At 35.0% G+C, this 18,627-nt stretch overlaps 1 protein-coding gene across 4 annotated transcripts in view; it reads left to right on the top strand.

Moving 5' to 3' along the window:
- POT1 (protection of telomeres 1) overlaps positions 1-18,252 on the top strand; it is a 99,389-nt gene extending 81,137 nt beyond the window's left edge. For 3 of the 4 annotated variants that reach the window (XM_069087132.1, XM_069087133.1, XM_069087134.1), the window contains exons 15-21: positions 1,842-2,047; positions 4,885-5,020; positions 12,385-12,473; positions 12,949-13,002; positions 13,916-14,007; positions 15,661-15,766; positions 18,043-18,252. In XM_069087132.1, the coding sequence (XP_068943233.1) occupies positions 1,842-2,047; positions 4,885-5,020; positions 12,385-12,473; positions 12,949-13,002; positions 13,916-14,007; positions 15,661-15,766; positions 18,043-18,155 (796 nt within the window). In that variant the 3' untranslated portion in view covers positions 18,156-18,252. The remainder of the gene's footprint in view (positions 1-1,841; positions 2,048-4,884; positions 5,021-12,384; positions 12,474-12,948; positions 13,003-13,915; positions 14,008-15,660; positions 15,767-18,042) is intronic. The other variant, XM_069087135.1, reaches the window with a different exon arrangement.
- The last annotated feature ends 375 nt before the right edge of the window (positions 18,253-18,627 follow it).

Here is an 18,627-nt window from a genome sequence, read left to right as displayed (position 1 = left end):
CCATATTCGTACACTTAATAGCTGTGTGACTGACTCTGGGCAAGTCGCTTAACTTCTTTTCCCTTCAGTTTCCTTAACCATAAAAGATGGATAATGATAGTATCTAGCTCCCAGAGTTGTTGTGAGGAACAAATGAGATAATTTTTGTACAGTGCCTGGCATGTAGTAGGCACTTAATTCTTCCTTCCCTTTTTCCTTCCTTTCTCTCTACATTGAAGAAATAGAATAATCTGGTTGGTGAATTACAATTTCTAGTAATTGATGACTTTTTTTAACTTTTTGGAAGTCATACTGAAATCCTTAGTATCCTGTTTTCACAAGTACCAATAATGTGCATAATTTAATATTCCTTTGATGATTAATGATTCTGCAGGACAACAAATTCATTATCCCAAGCATCAGTTCTTAACTATAAAGCACTGCAGGGGTATGTGTATGTATATAAAGTATGTAATATACTGAATAAAGTGTATAATATACTGAATAAAGTATATAACATACTGACACAAGTACACATCCATGAAAGTTTCTGTTTTTGCCTGAGTCTGTTAGTGAGATAATTTTAATTCATTTTGTTTCTTTATCCTAAACATATAACATGCATCAAAAATAGTTGATGTTTTGAGTCAGTTCGATAAGTATTTATTGAGTACTTATGTGCAAGATACTGTAGTAGGCACTGATGGTTCTACTTATTTGGATACCAGTTAATTAATTTTTTATAATTTGTAGTCATGTTTATACATATGTTGATGTATGTATACATATACAATCTTGATGTTTCGCTGTACTGCTGTACTTCAGGAATCATGTTCTGGTCCCGCCTTAAATAGGAAATTTAGTAACAAAAACTAATTAGTTATCATCAGTAACAAAACCCTAAATTAGGACTTAAATGGACCTGCCTTATAAGAATTATGATAGGTCGCAAATCACACATCAGGGTTTTAGAGTTTTGTGAAGTTCATGTACATCAAATATGTGCTTTTTAATGTTTATATTGGGGTTCATGATGAACACATGCTTCATAATTCTGTCTTATTACACTTTTATTATAGTAGTTATGCTTGGGGGAGCATAATTGCACATATAGTTCATATAGTGCCTTGCAAACCTTTTGGAGTAGCATTTTCCTTGTTTCTCATTAAATGCTATATTATATATGTTTTGGTGTTAGGAGCCATTCATGAGGGAGATCTACAAGGCTTTGACTTGTTCTAATTGGGGCTTCTTAACCTGTTCTCTGTGAACTTTTTTTATATTTTTATAACTGATTTCAATTTACTGGTTCCTTTGTAATTCCATACTTTTTATGCATTGAAAAATATTCTGTGAAGTATTCCATAGGTTTCACTGTAATGCCAAAGGGGTCTATGACATTTAAAATGGACTGAGAATCTTTGCTCTCTTTCATTAATTTTCATCCTTTTTGGAATTCTTACTAAAACAATTGTCTTAATTTTGTGATTAAAAATGCTGTATAGCAACTTATTCCAATTTTTAGGAAATCATTTTTTCTAAGGTTTTTATACCATTCCTGGAGATTATTAGAGACAGTCTTGACATTTTAAATCCAGAGTTTGAGCTTACTGGTATATGTAAAATTATGGTTTGAACATCTTATCAGCTGCTTTTCATAACATTGCTAAATGTCTTATAGTGTATAAGAACCACTTAGCTGTCTAAATGTAATTATCTTCATAATAAAGAACTTAGTAAGTATAATAAAAAACTTAAAAGCTATGCTTTACTGATAATGGTTTGTTAGCCTTCACTGTTTTAGTCTTTCAAGCAACTTTATAAATCATTTGCTTACATTATATATTTTAAAATGGTTTTAGGCAAGAAGTTCCACATGAAAGTGACCTTGAGTTAGTTTTGCAAGAGGTTGCAACAGAACATCCAAATCCCAAACTACAAAATACATCATTGTATAATTCAGAAATATTTACTACCCAAAACCAGAGGGAAAGAAAAATAGTTGTTCATTTTGTAAAAAATGATGGAATTCTCCAGATTCCAGGAGATACTTTGATCATGATAGAAGGTATGTAGTTTTTAATTTCTTTTTTGTTATAAGAAGAACCTTGGCCACTAGGTTGTTCCTCTTGTTTTTACTCCGTTAAAGTATTAACCAATTTTGCATAAAACTTGGGTGATATCCCTGACATACTGATTCAATTGATAGTAGTAAAAATGTCTTAAGTTTTTTGTTTTTGTTTTTACCTAATACCTTGAGTATTTGTATCTGAATCTAAGTTTTGGCTTACTTTTAGGGTTACACCTGACAGTTTATTTGGTTTTGTCTAAGTAAAGTGTGAAAACTGAACTTGGATAATAAGATGGCTCTTGGTTTATGTCTAGCAGCTATTAACTTGGCCTCTAGATGTCACTGTTGTTTAACACATCTGGGTAACGTCTCTTGGTATCTGAATGGGAAAGGGGTGACTGGAAGAAATAATGTTAACTTAAATTTAACAAGAATGAATATTGAACCTGCTTTTTCAGTTTACTTTAAATAAAAGTTGAGTGAACATTTTAAAAGTATATTTTATTGTTATTTAAAGTTTTTCTTATGAAACGCCCTGTAATTAAAGGGAACGTCATTTCTTTTCTTGCTAATCAAAATTTTGCTCACCAAATAATAGCAATAATAACATCATCATTTATATAGCACTTTAAAGTTTGCAAATACTTTAAATATTTAATCTTATTTAATCCTGATAACAACCATGTAATATAGGTACTATTTTTATTCTCATTTTACAGATGGGAAAACTCGAGTCCCAAACTATATCCATATAAAGAATTTATGAGTAGAAACTCCTTCCATCAATAAGATCAGCAATTCATTTGTAGCTTAAAATATTACCTAGGACAGGAGTCTCAAATAGAAATGAATCCCTGCAGCCACATATTAACTTGGAAAGCCATACATTTTAACATTATTTATGCTCTTATATATATATTTTTTCTTTTGTTAAACATTTCCCAGTTACATTTTAGCCACACTTGGGAGTTTTAGATTAACCCTCTGGTCTAAGGTACTGATTGGCCCAGTGCTCAGTCATAATAGCTAGTGTGTTTCAGAAGCAAAATATAAAGCCAGATCTTTCTTACTCCACGGCCATCTCAAACCACTATATAAAGAAAGGATGCCCCCTTTCTTTATTGTGATTAATAGTAGTCCAGGAGATACAGTTCCAGAAGTATTTTTGGAATGTAGATGTCTCTAGTAGCATTTCTTGAAAAATCACATTAGACAGCAGGGGCTGATTTACTGTAGGCATTGTTGTAATGAAAAAGAAGTGATCTTTGCTATGTTATATTTCATTTCAACATTTTTCCATATATATTTCATAGAAAATCCATTCAGTATGTTGAAGGTTAGGGTCTTTTTATACTTTGAGCATTTTATACTAGGAAGCATTGATCAGTTTATCTGTTTTCCTACACTCTTGTCATTCCACGCCTTGTTATGATCATAAATTTTTCAGTGATATAACTTATTCCATCTCTTGAACATAGATTACTTGTGCTATAAGATAGGTTTTTCTACTAAGATAAAAATATGAAAAATAGAAGATTTCTCACTGTCTAATGGGAAGGTTAAGATTCTCTGCATATCTTATACTACTGAAGATTATATTGTATCTACTACCAGCCTGAACTACCCCACCTTCTCCATAGTACCAGTTGACTGTCAAACACTGAGCCTTTATTCTGAACAAAATGATGAGTGGCACGCACAGCAGTTTCCTAGTGTTATGGCTAGCTTCCCAGGGTTCCATAGAATCCTGCTGACAATGTCAATAATGTTACAGTGCCAATAACAGCCCTAGTAGTAAACAGTGGACAAACATGGGTCTTTGCAGTATTAAGGAAAAAATGTTGCTCTCAATTGAAGGGAAGAACTATTGGCTGACCAAAAAAACAAAACAAAACAAAATTTTAAATATGAGCTGTTATGGCTGTAGGATTAAGTCTCTAAATTACAGATTTAGATAATTAGGTTTGAAAAGGATTAAATAAAAATTGGGAGAATTTTTGTAGTAGTAGTTACTATCAGTATTTGTCCCAAATTACAGATGAGCAGATGGCAGCTCAGAAAAGGTGTCTTGCCCAATATCAAACATCTAGTAAGTTACAGAGGTAGGATTTGAATCCATGTTTCCTCATTCCAGCTCTAGCATTATGCTACTTTGTGAGAAGAACAAGAGTGGAAGAAATATTAATCTATTAAAATTAATTTTAATATTATTGAAGATTTAAAAATTTAAGATTTAAAAAATTCCTTGTGCCACTTGTAACTCCTTATACCTTAATGATTTACTCATAGAAAAATGTAATTTCATTTTCGTGTGTGTGTAACAGAACATGTAATTTTTTAAAAAAATCATTTATTGTTTAAAGCAATTGGGCTTAAGTAACTTGCTCAAGGTTACATGGCCAGTTATTTTGTGTGGATGCCAAGTATCTGAGGCCAGAACCAATCCCGGGTCTCCCGACGCTGGGGCTGGTGCTTTTAGAGAACATGTAATTTAGTCATTTAATAAAAATGATTATTGTTATGACAAATTATATTAATTTTAGAATTGTTCATAATATGATAAAACTTCATATGCATATGACTCATTTGAAGTTTTATATGATTGCTAAAATAAATTATTCTGAAAGGCTTAGTGTTTCTTCCCTGATTGCCCTGTTTGCTCTTTAACCTTAATTCATGTATTAAGTTAATATATTTCAATATCTTTCCTGTCTTACATTTAATTATAGGTACTAATTCTAAAATGATGAAAAGAACTGGGAAAAACTTACATGGTAAACAAAACAAGATACTGCTATAATACTATCTTAAGAAATCACTTTTCCTTTTAATAGGAGGAATACTGAGTGAAATTTATCAACTCTCAAAAAAGTTTAAAGGTGTTATTCCTGTGAAATCCAGCCAAGAAGACCTCATTATCCACGATCTGTCAGTTCCATTCCTCATACAAGGGAAAACATGGCACTATGGGTATGTTTACAAACTCTAAAATTGTGTGTAATTAGAAGCCATATAAATACCATTTTTCATTTAGTAACTCATGTCTCTATTATCACATAAAATAAGGTCCTATCCTTTTTTTAAATTAAATTTATTTATTTACTTTTAGTTTACAAAATTTAATTTCTTAGTCCCTTGAGTTTCAAATGTTCTCCCCCTTTCTCTCCTCCCCCCTACCCCCCATGACAGCATGCAATCAAATATAGGATCTACAAATACCTTCACATTAAACTTTAGTCAAGTTGTAAAGAAGGATTATAACAAATGGAGTGAACAATGAGAAAGAAGAAATAAAACCAAAAAAAGAGAGAGAGCAAGTGGTTTGCTTCAATCCACATTCTGACTCTAGTTCTTTCTCTGGATGTGGATATCCCTTTCCGTCATGAGTCTTTTGGAGTAGTCTTATAATCTTGCATAGCCTAGAGGAGCCCAGTCTATCAAAGTTAGCTGTTACACATACAATGTGTCTGTAATTGTGTACAAAGTCCTCCTGGTTCTGCTCTCCTCACTCAGCATCAGTTTATTTAAGTCTCTCCAGGTTATTAAAAGTCTGTCTGCTCCTCATTTCTTATAGCAAAATAGTATTCCATTACATTCATATACCACAGCTTGTTTAGCCATTCCTCATCTGATGGGCATCCCCTTGATTTCCAATTATTTGCCACCACAAAAAGAGCTCCTATTTTTTTGTACATACAGATTCTTTTCCCACTTCTATGATGTCTTTGGGATACAACTCTAGAAGTGGTATTGCTGGCTCAAAGGGTACGCACTTATTTATAGCCCTTTGGGCATAGTTCCCAATTGCTCTCCAGAATAGTTGAATAAATTCACAACTCCACCAACAATGCATTAGTATTCCAATTTTTCCACATCCTCTCCAGCATTTATCATTTTCCTATTTTGTCATCTTAGCCAATCTCACTGGTGAGATGTGGTACCTCAGAATTGTTTTGATTTGCATTTCGCTAATCAGTAGTGATTTAGAGCATTTTTTCAAATGCTTATAGATATCTTTAATTTCTTCTCTGAAGACTACCAGTTCATATCCTTTGACCATTTATCAATTGGGGAATGACTTGTATTCTTATAGATTTGACTCAGTTCTCTGTATATTTTAGAAATAAGGCCTTTATCAGACACACTGGTTGTAAAAATTCTTTCCCAATTTTCCTCTTCCCTCTTAATCTTGCTTACATTGGCTTTATTTGTACAGAAACTTTTCAATTTAGATGTAATCAAAATTATCCATTTTGCATTTTATAGTGCTCTCTAACTCTGTTTCATCATAAAATCTTCCCCTCTTCATGGATCTGACAGGTAAATTATTCCTTGCTCTCCCAGATTGCTTGCAGTATCAGCCTTTATACATAGATCATGCACACATTTTGACTTTATTTTGGTGTACAGTGTTAGATATTGGTCTATGCCCAATTTCTGCCATACTGTGTTCCAGTTTTCCCAACAGTTTTTGTCAAATAGTGGGTTCTTATCCCCAAAACTTGGGTTTTTCAAACAGTAGATTACTACAGTCATTCACTGCTGTCTTGTGTACCCAATCTATTCCATTGATCCACTTCTCTATTGCTCAGCCAGTAACAAGTAGTTTTGATGACTGCTGCTTTATAATACAGATTAACATCTGGTATGACTAGACCACCTTCCATAGCATTTATTTCATTAATTCCCTTCATATTCTGGACCTTTTGTTCTTCCAAATGAATTTTGTTACTATTTTTTCTAGCTCTATAAAGTAATTTTTTGGTACATTGATTGGTATGGCACTAAATATGTATATTAATTTAGGTAAAATTACTGTTTTTATTATATTAGCTCGACCTAGCCATGAGCAACTTATGTTTTTCCCAGTTATTTAGATCTGACTTCATTTGTGTGAAAAGTGTTTTATAATTGTGTCCATATAGATTCTGGGTTATGGCAGGTAGATTCCCAAATATTTTATAATGTCTACAGTAACTTTAAATGGGATTTTTCTTTCTGTCTCTTGCTGTTGGCTTTCATTAGAAATATATAGGAATGCTGAGGATGTATGTGGGTTTATTTTATATCCTGCAACTTTGCCAAATTTATTTATCTCAAGTAGTTTTTTACTTGATTCTCTTAAGTATATCATCATATCATCTGCAAAGAGTGATAGCTTAGTCTGTTCTTGGCCTAATTTGATTCCTTCAATTTCTTTTTCTTCTCTTACTGCTACTGCTAACATTTTTAGTACCAAATTGAATAAGAGGGGTGATAGTGGATATCCTTGTTTCACCCCTGATCTTATTGGAAATACTTCTAGCTTATACCCATTACATATAATACTTGTTGATGGTTTTATATAGATGCTGCTTATTATTTTAAGGAATACTCCATTTATTCTTATTCTTTCTATTGTTTTTAATAGGAATGGGTGTTGTATTTTGTCAAAAGCCTTTTCTGCATCTATTGAGATAATCATATGGTTTCTACTAGTTTTGTTGTTTACATGATCAATTATACTAATGGTTTTCCTAATATTGAGCCATCCTTGCATTCCTGGAATAAATCTTACCTGACCAAAGTGTCTTTCTCGGGAAAAGTTGCTGTACTCTTTTCGCTAATATTTTATTTAAAAATTTTGTATCTATATTCATGAGGGAAGTTAGTCTATAATATTCTTTCTCCATTTTGTCTCTTCCTGATTTTAGGTATCAGTACCATATTTGTGTCATAAAAAGAATTTGGTGGGACTTGTCCTCCAGTTTTCCCAAATAGTTTGTAAAGTATTGGAATCAATTGTTCTTTAAATGTCTGATAGAGTTCGCTAGCAAATCCATCTGGCCCAGGAGATTTTTTCCTAGGGAGTTCATTGATGGCTTGTTCAATTTCTTTTTCTGAGATGGTATTATTTAAATAATTTACTTCCTCTTCAGGTAATTTGGGCAATTTATATTTTTGTAAATATTCATCCATTTCACTAAGATAGTCAAATTTATGTGCATACAATTGGGCAAAATAATTCCTAATTATTGTTTTAATTTCCTCTTCATTGGAGGTAGATTCACTCTTTTCATTGTTGGTACTCGTAATTTGGTTTTCTTCTTTTATTTTTATCATTTGTCTAAAGGTCTATCAATTTTTTTTCCATAAGACCAACTCTTAGTTTTATGTATTGATTCAATAGTTTTCTTAATTTCAATTTTATTAATCTCTCCTTTGGTTTTCAGTATTTCTAATTTACTATTTAATTTGGTATTTTCTTTTTTTTTTCCCATTTTTCAAATGCTTTATTAACTTCTTATTTACATCATTCATTTCCGCCAGAGTTTGAGTTACAAATTTTCTCCCCGTTTTTCCCCTACCCACTGCCCCAAAATAGCAGTTCCACAGGATATCCCCTCCTCCAATCTGCCCTCTCCCATATTTTCTCCCATACCCCTTTTGACTTTTCCAGTAGGGCATGGTGGATCTCTATGCCCCAGTGCCTGTATATCTTATTTCCCAATTACATGTAAAATAGTATTAATAATAGTACATATATGTTTTTAAACATTTGATTTTAAAACTTTGATTTCCGGATTCATACCCTTCCTCCCTTGTCACCCACCCTTACTGGGAAGATAAGCAGTTCAGTATAGGTTGTACATGTGTAGCTAATTCAAAACAATATCATAGTAGATATATTGTAAAAGACTGACTATATTTCCCTCCCTCCTATACCACCTGCCATATTTTCTATTCTCTACTTGATCCTGTCCCTTTTCAAAAGTGGATGCTTCTGACCTCCCTCTCCCCGAACTTGCCCTCCCTTTCATCATCCCCCCTCTCATTCCCTTCCCCACTACTCTCCTGGAGGGTGAGATACCCTATTTAGTGTGTATGTCATTCCCTCTCAAGCCAAATTCAATGGGAATAAGTTTGACCCATTCCCTTTTGCCTTCCTATTCTTCCCCTCCATTGTAACCATTTTCCCTTGCTTCTTCTATATGAGATAGTTTACCCCATTCTTTCTCTCCCCATCTCCTCTCATTATATTCCTCTCTCACCTCTTAATTTCACCTTTTAAGTATCATCCCTTCCTGTTAAATTGGTCCTGTGCCCTCTATCTACGTATACCTGTAAACATATATACACACACTCACATATGTATTCATATGCCCATATACCATCATATATAGACACATATATATTTCTATTCCCTTCAACTACTGAGAAAAGTTTCATCAGTTACAATTATTGTTTTTCCATGTAGGAATGTTAACAGTTCAACTTTGATAAGTTCCTTATGATTTCTTTTCCCTGTTTACCTTCTCATGCTTCTTTTGCTTCTTGTATCTGAATGTCACATTTTCTATTCAACTCTGGTTTTTTCATCAAGAATGCTTGAAAGTCCTCTATTCCACTGAATGACCATATTTTCCCCTGAACATGATACTCAGTTTTGCTGGGTAGGTGATTCTTGGTTTTAATCCCAGATCCTTTGACCTCCGGAATATCACATTCCAGGCCCTTTGATCCCTCAGTGTAGAAGGTGCCAGATCCTGGGTTATCCTGATTGTGTTTCCACAATATTCAAATTGTTTCTTCCTGCTGCTTGTAATATTCTCCCCTTAATCAGGGAATTCTGGAACCTGGCTATAATATTCCTAGGAGTTTTCTTTTTTGGGATCTTTTTCAGGAGGTGATCGGTGGATTCTTTCAACCTCTATTTTGCCCTCTGGTTCTAAAACATCGGGGCAGTTTTCTTTGAGAACTTCCTGGAGGATGATTTCTAGGTTCTTACTTTTATCATGGCTTTCATGTAGTTCAATAATTTTAAAATTATCTTTCCTGGATCTATTTTCCAGGTAAGTGGTTTTTTCCATGAGATATTTCACATTGCCTTCTATTCTTTCATTTGTTTGGATCTGTTTAACAGCATCTTGATTTCTCATAAAGTCATTTGCTCCAATCTAATTCTGAAGCAATGATTCTCCTCATTGAGCTTTTGAGATACTTTTTCCATCTGGCAAATTCGGCTTTTAAAGGCATTCTTCTCCTCATTGCCGTTTTGAGTCTCTTTTGCCATTTGAGTTAGTCTGTTTTTTAAGGTGTTATTTTCCTCAGTCAGGCTGTTGACTCTCATTTCATAATTTTCTTGCATTGTTCTCTTTTCTCTTCCCAGTTTTTCCTCCACTTCTCTTATCTACTTCTTAAGGTCCTCCATGGCCTGTAACCAGCTCCTATTTTCCTTTGAAGCTTTTGGTGCAGGAGTTCTGACTTCACTGTCTTCCTCCTGTTCCATTCTTTGCTCCTTTTTGTCCCCAAAATAGGAGTCTAATGTTGGAATCTTCTGTCTTTTTTTTTTCCTTTGCCTGATCATGTCGCCCCTCAGTCACTTGACCCCTGGGCTTTTTGCCACAGTAGGACTCTGTCACCAGACAAGGGAGCTGGGGTTTTCTCAGCTGCTGGAGGTATTAGATGGATGCCCTCTCTGAGGCCTCCACAGGCTCTGGCAAGCTGGACACATGCCCCAGCACCTCTACCCTAGACTGCAATCCAGATCCAAGCAGGTTAAAGCAAGAGCAATTACCCCTCAGACTGGTCGCTTGGTCCCCCTACGCTCTGCAAGCCAGGAGCTGAAGCTTCCATGTGGCACTGGCTGGCTGTGCTGGTATCTCAGCGGCTTCTCACCCCGGGGTCAAAATCCAACACACTGCCACTTACTGGGTCCCAAAGTCCAGACTGCACTGACCTCTCACTTTGTCCTTCGCATCTATGTGTTGATAATTCTGCTGATCTGGAGTCCCTCCGGCCGGTGGCTGTTCAGGCCTGCCCTGGGGCTAAAACTTCTGGCTCATGTGGGCCCAGGCTCTGCTCCCAGAGTGCTGCGCTGGACTATTCCTGCCGGCCTGCCGGGCTGTCCTCAGAGGGAGGTTAGCTTCTGTGTGTCATTTTGTGTCTTCTGCAGCTCCAAAGTTTATTCAGAGTCCCCTTTTTACATTGATTGGGGAAGGTGGAAGCTGGAGCCGCTCAGAGGTCATACTTCTACTCCTCCATCTTGATTCTGCACCCTAATTGGGTATTTTCAATTTGTTCTTTTTCTGGCTTTTTCAGTTGCATGCCCAGTTTATTGACCTCCATTTTCTCTATTTTATTCATGTATGCATTCAGAGGCACTGCTTTGCTGCATCCCACAAGTCTCATTATTGTCATTCTCTTGAATGAAGTTACTGATTGTTTCTATAATGTCTTGTTTAACCCATTCATTCTTTAGGATTAAATTATTTAGTTTCCAATTAGTTTTTAGTCTGTCCTTCCTTGGCCCTTTATTACATACAATTTTTATTGTATCATAATCTGAGATGGATGGCTTGCTGAGCCTTTTTCAGGGCTGCTTATCTATCTATCTTTGGTGTCCATTTGATTCGACCAACTCTCACCTGTGGCTCCAAGAAGCAGTAGCATTTATATTGGCCACACCACACTAAGACCATGTCAGCAGACAGACTATGAACTGGGTTGAGTATAACTCATGTTGATTTGAGAGGATTTGGAGGATGTCTTCCCTGCATCTATGAAGACTTCCTTCAGTTGTATGGGCAGATGAGAATGATTTGTTCCAGCGGCCGTGAAAGTGACTGAAGCAGGTGCTGTGGAGCACTTAGTGCTTGGTCATCCACTGGATGCTGGGCCTTTGCCAGTTGTCTTGACTTTTGTCTTGCCACTAAACCTTCGTGACTCCAGAAGAGAGAGGCTGATGACTTTGTGCAGTTCTGCCTCATTTAAGTACAATTCATGTGCAAGTCAAGGCCTGAAACTGTGATGTCATTGGTCCTCTTCAAAATGAAGGATAAACAGCACCAGTTTGTTCAACCATTTACAAATTGATAGGCATCCTCTGAGTTTCTGGTTCTTTTCTACAGTCCTACAAGTGGTATGGGTGAAAGAGTATTAAAGAGATACATCTTCACAGCCAATGTCACAGCATAATCTATATAGTTATTAATAGTAAAACTGATAGCCTGGAAAGAGCTTCAACAGAAATAGAGAAGTTTGGAGGAGGGATAGATTTAAGAAGAGAAACAATGAATTCAGTTTTGTTCATGTCGAATTTTGGGTGTCAGTGGGATATCCAGCTATAGATATTCTGCAGGCATTTAATGATATACGACTGGAGCTCAGGATAGAGTTTCAATCCAGATACGGTTATTTGTCATATCCCTGTTGCAAATTACAAAGTCTGTGAGGGTAGATTATGTAATAATCTTGTATCTCCCCTGGTACCTATCATAATACATTGCTCATAGCGAGTGAACAATATTGAAATTTTGAATATATACTAATCAGAATTTTATTTTCCATATCAGGTGCAAGCAGTGTTCTAAATTGAAGTCCATGCAGAATCTGAATTCTCTTGTTAAAGAAGCCTCGTGGACACCTGTTTGCATTGCCCAAGGTTAGGTAGTGTTTTCTTAGCTTGTAATTGTAACTTTCAAAGTACAGCAATACTAAGAATACTTGATTAGTTAGGACTTCACTATTTGTAATTTGGGGGAAGGTGAGTGTAGGTTCTCTTTGCTCGGTGAACTCTTTCTTCATAGTGTTAATCAGTAGGGTAATCAAGATTGTAGTTGGAATACATAAAGCAATTGAAAACAAATTTTTCAAACATTTTTAGTCAATTTATTTTTTGGAAACCTAAGTGTGGGACGTTGAATTTCCTCTTAGACAGTTGTTTGAAACATCCCTGCCAACTTTGTGTCTTCTGCAGCCTTGGTACGGATTTTTTCACTAATTCACATTAATCTTCCTAGAACCTAGCAAAATCCCCTGCTCATTGTCAGTACATAGGGGAAATAAATAAATATTTGTTAAGTATGCTAATTTTCCTCTCCATTTTTCATTTACTTTAAATTTGATTTTTTTTTTAGGCTTTTCTGCAGTCCCCAAAAATGCAAGGTTCATTAATTCTATAAACATTCGTTGTGAGTAATAAGTATCTTCTACTGAATAAATCTCCTATTTCTAAGAACATAAAGTATTAATGATAATTTATGGTACCCTTATCAGTACAAGTTCTGTCATTTTTTTTTCTAACCTTGCCAAATGCCAACATCCTAGCTTTTGACTTTTTTTACCCATCTACCATTCTTAGACTTTTAAACAAATCATTGATGACCCCATTTGCCTATATGATAACAAAGAAAATTTACAGGTTTTATAGAATCATCACAGGACAGTTTGTAGAACATTTTAGGTTTGTACTCCTCATGGTATGCAGCAAAGGGCAAAGATAATTTGATAGATTTCACAAATAAAAACATCTTAGTACCTTTTAATTAACAATTGATGTCCAAGTTAATTTACAATAATATTAATACTTAGGTGCTTTAAGAATTCATATTTTCATAATTGCGAGTTTCTGGGGCCAAAAACATTTAATCCTGATGACCAGCCCTACAATGATGGGTCTTTCTGACCATAACTTTAGTGGTCTAGGTAACAAATACTGTTACTGTATTGCAAAGCCCATACTTGAAGTCCTTCTAACTTGTGTTCTTTTGCTGCTGCTTTAGGTAACCTAGGATCTAACCAGGTTACCTAAGTCACCCCCAAGTCAGGAAAAAAAGCATTGAAGGAGGACTTTAAATGAAAATGATGTAGCTGTTTACACTGAAAGCTAGCCAAGTTGCTTACACAGGGTGTCAGGCATCACTATTCTGTTTTATAGCGATTATTCCAAGTTAAAACTACTTGAAAAGCAAGTGCTAACTTTAAAATAGCGTTAATGAGGTAAGGATAAGTATACTCACTTTTTTATATCAATATACAAATTAGCCTTGATTGTAACAGTAAATAATGAATACATAAAACTTAATCATTTTTTCCCCTCACTAGCACTGGGCATTGTACCACTCCAATATGTATTTGTTATGACATTTACTCTTGATGATGGAACAGGAACCCTGAAAGTATACCTAATGGACTGTGTAAGTAACAGACCTTGTGAATTCTTAGTTAATCAGAATATATTTACTTAGATTGACTGTGTTTTCCCCACTCTTCTCTCCCCCCACCCCTTATGTTCCTTATAATTCACTTCCTGACTCTACTCTCAGATTGTGGTTTTCTTAGAGGGACTAAATCTCAAAGCATCTCAGTTTCTTCCCACACTGGGCATTTCATGGTTAACCATCTAAGTCTCTGCCCTAAATGACTTTTGGATGATCAGAATTGGCACCAGCTGGGTGCTATACTTCTTCCTTCAGGCTTGGTGGAGTGCTACACAGTTACCCACATGACTGGGTCATTAAGAGTGTCTGGTTTGGGGCGGCGAGGTGGCTCAGTGAGTAAGAGCACTGGCTCCAGTGTTGGGATGACCTGGGGATCAAATCCAGGCTCAGATACTTAGCACCGCACCCGGAAATAACTGGCCATGTAACCTTGAGCAAGTTACTTAACCCTGATTGCTTTAAAAAAAAAAAAAGTGTCTGGTTTGTTTTTGGTTTTTTTTTTAATTGAATTCCAGAAAAACTGAACCATAAACACTGTTGAAGTTGCTTTACCCTTGGCATATAATTTCTGTCTTGGAGAGGTTTGAGAGGTGGGGATTAGAGGACATGTCTAATCTGCCATCTTGTTCCTCATGTGATCTGGAAAAACCTGTTTTTCTCATTCTTATATAAAATTAATAAGCTTGAAAGCATTGGTTAATGAAAATTTGTGAATGTCAGCTATTAGTGAAAATGTTACAGAAAGAGAAAGAGTGTGGAAGATATGAGGGATGACCATCACTTCTCTTAACTACTACATAGGATTTAAGTATTCCTATAGGAACTATTCACCCTAACTATAAGTCAAGTACCTAGCTGCAGAATGGTTGTAATCTACTGCATATTCACTGTAGCTGGCATTTCACTTACTTTGGTTGTAAGGAGTCTTTTTGGTTTGGTGTCTGAGACTGCATGGAGCCTTTGAGTGCAAGATTCATCTTTTTCACTTACTGGCTTTGTTACCCTGGGCAAGTTACTTAAACTTTTAATGACCCAGACAATTTTTTTAATTCTATAAATTGCAGAACAGGAGCTCACCTGCGTTGGTTGAAGGAGTTTCATGTCCGCCCTCTACAATGAAGTTTTAGGTTCAGATGAAAAATAATTAGAGAGCAAAAATGCTACTTTACTAGTGACTAGAGTTTAGGAGTGCCAGGAGAGAATTCTGGAGGGAGAATAAAGGGAAGAGCTCCCTTTTTCTAATACTGCAACAGTAACCGCAATAATATAATAGTATAGCTTATGACACAATTCTAATAATTGTTGAATATTTCTTATAAAAAGAATACTTGAAGATATTAAAGTTTTTCAATTGAGATGAATGTTTCTGAATCCCAGAATTTGTAAAGAAATTCAGTTGTCCTGTTTCAGATTGTTACAAGTTTAATAGTAATATTTTAAAGTAGTAAGTCAGAGCTTGAATTTTGTCCAGTCATTAATTTTAAATGTATAGATTATTTTTTAAATGATAAACCCTAGAGTGCTTCAGGCAATTTAGAAATGTTAAAATGTCTACATTAACTACAGAAGGTGAATATAAAATGACTGTTCCCTAATGTTCTGGTATAAACCTTTCTCATCTCTCTTAAGGAAAATTTTTTTCAAATCCCTGCATCAGAGATTCTAAACAGTGATGACCTTCAGAAAAATATGGAAATGATCATGTACATGCTTTGTCCGCCAGGAAAAAAAATTGGTAGGCAATCGTATTTTCAGAATTTCACCTTATCTTTTCAAAATAAAATGAACAAAATGTTAACTCATGTCATTTTTCCTTGCTTTTTTGTAAAGTTGCATCTTTATTTTATAAAGGTGTGTTATAATGTATAATCAATTATTATTTTGATGGGTTTTAATAGTTCCTCTCCCAAATACGCCTGTCCCAGACTCTAAATTCAGTCTGAGTTAACATTGACCTCTGAAACTAATATCTTGGACTTCCAAGTTCGACCAAGCAAACATTTACCAAGCATCTCTTGTGTGCAGGCACCATCCTAACCTCTAGGGAAGCAGAGACAGAATATGAGCCCACCCCTCTCCTCAGAACATTTCCCCCCAAGGAGTGAAAGAAAGACTTTCTCCCAAGTGGAGAAAACTGAAGGAACTGACACTTGAGCAAGACTCAAGTGCTGTGTCAGTTTTCTTTCCTGTGAACCCTTCTATCAGAAAGATCTAAAATAAAAAGTACAGCTGTGTTATTTATATCAATCAAATAGCAAACATTAATTACTGGCTCCTGTGTTTCAAGTACTATGTTAGGCCCTAGAGATATAAAGACCCAGTTCTCAGAGCTTATGTTCTATCATGGAATGAATCTGTCTTATGGGGGGAGAAAGATATTCTTTATAAATTTTTTATTATAATTTTAAAAATAATCCTTAAGCTTTTTATTAAAGGATCATAGTACGATTTTTCATGGAATGGTGGACTTAGAGCCAGGAATACCTGGGTTCAAATCCTACGTCAGATATTCACTAGCTGGGTGACCATGGGCAAATCTCTTAACCTCTCTGGGCCTCGATTTCTTCATCTGTGAAGCAAAGCAATTGACTTTTATGTCCTTTAAGGTTTCTTCCAGCTCTAAGCTTATGATCATCCACAAATGGCATTGACACAAAATTATTATCAGTTATCACATGTCTTCAACATGCTTTTGCAGCTACCTGTGGATCAAAAGTTGGTAGTTAGTTTATAAATTTTTTGAAATCATGGAAGATATATTTCATAGGAAACACAAGTTACCTGAATTGCATTTTGAAACCTGTAATGTATATAAAGTACTTTGCGAACTTCAAAGTGATATGCAAATGTAATAGTAATAGTACTTCATGGAGGAATGCAGCTCAGTTTATCTTCAGTGAAACATAAATTTGGGCTGTATATGCCAGTTGTTCAGTAATCAACACACACTGTGCCAGTCATGGTTCCCAAGAATACTTAAAGACTTTCTTGTAAATTATGTATGTTTATTTTTGGGGATCATAGAATTAGAGCTGCAAAAATGCTTTGAGGTTATCAAGTCCAACCTCTTCATTTTACAGTTGAGGAAATTGAGCCCCCAGAGATAAAGTGCCTTCCCAGAGTCACATAGCTAACAAGTGTTTGAGGCAGGGATATGAACCTAGCCCTTTTAGACTCCAAGTCCAATATTCTATCACAGTCTATCAGTCTCTTAAAGTAAGTCAAATGTAGTGGTGAGAGTGACAGTGTTAATAAAGTAATAGTAACCCACAACTTTTGAGAAAAGTTTACTGACAACGAGAACTTGAAAATAATTTTCACCAGCTATTGGCATCTGAAAATTTCATTATTATTTATGGGAATTATCTGGATGGTTTTTTATGTCTCTGGCTTAGATATACCACCATGCACTACTATACTGACTTCATTCATGTGTTAGATCCACCTGAAGGGAGACTTGTTTAGATTGGCCTGAAGTAGAGGTATCCATTGGCAGTCAAAATGGTGATGGCTATAATGGAGCTATGAGAACAGCAATACAATATTATTGATTAGGAATCATTCAACAAGTGGCCTACTATGTGCTAGATGTTGGATATACAAGTACAAAAGTGGAAAGACTCCACCCTTGAAGAACTTATATTCTAAAAGTAATGATAAAAGTGATAGAATATACTAGTTGAAGATATAAGAAGTTAATTTCTGGCAATTAGATCTGGATAATGGCTACTGGCTCCCTAGTGGCAATGTTTTAGTCTTCTAGCAGAACTATCTTTCTTTTATAAAAAAGAAAAATGAGTACATTACTTGATGTCTTCAAAACCATTACATGTATTGAGCAACTGTTTTGAGTAAATTATTTTGAATAAATAAAACTAATTTTAAAAAAGTTTAAAACTTATTTGACCAGCTGATTTTATATGTTAGTTTTTTCAGTTTTTTACTATATTTGGCTTTGTATTTTGATTTTTTTGTTCTTAGTTTTAATGGTAAACTTTTTTTTTTTCCTAGGCGAATACCCCTGGTTGGAATGTTTTGTGAAATCTTATAATGTCAGAAATAAAGTGGAGCAGGAAATTTGCTATCGGATTTTTGATACTATGGTTGCAGAAGATTTAATCTAATATTTAAGTATATATGTAATATAAATTATAATAATGTAATATGCCTCTGAGATATAACTAACTTCATGTAATTATTATAATAAAATATTCTAAAATATTTAGTGATTTTCTGAGGTTTTTATTGACATTTTTTGTCTTTACATTAACATCATTTCCAAACATACTGCTTTCTCATCCCCTTTCCAGAGAGCCAACCCTTCTCTAAGATGCATAAATGCATCCTCTGATCCCCTGGATTCAGAAATATTTCAGAAATGTATATCACACTCATCCAGACCTCATGACAAAGAATAGAAAATTGAAAAGAAAAAAGAAAAAAAAAACAGGTCAGTAAAACTCCCATATATATATCAGTTAAGTTTGACAGTATCTGCAGGGTTTCACATCCATGGTCTCTTGCCTCTACAGAGGGGAGCTAGGCACATTTTCTCCTTTATGAGAGTTTGATCATTATAATTACACAGTCATTATT

This window comes from Petaurus breviceps, unplaced genomic scaffold, assembly GCF_028583685.1.
Source record: "Petaurus breviceps papuanus isolate PSGF00001 unplaced genomic scaffold, PetGlider_PUasm1.0 181, whole genome shotgun sequence".
NCBI classification, from domain to species: domain Eukaryota; kingdom Metazoa; phylum Chordata; class Mammalia; order Diprotodontia; family Petauridae; genus Petaurus; species Petaurus breviceps.
Note: the sequence above shows the minus strand (reverse complement) of the source record. Positions and strands in the feature narration are given on the sequence as shown.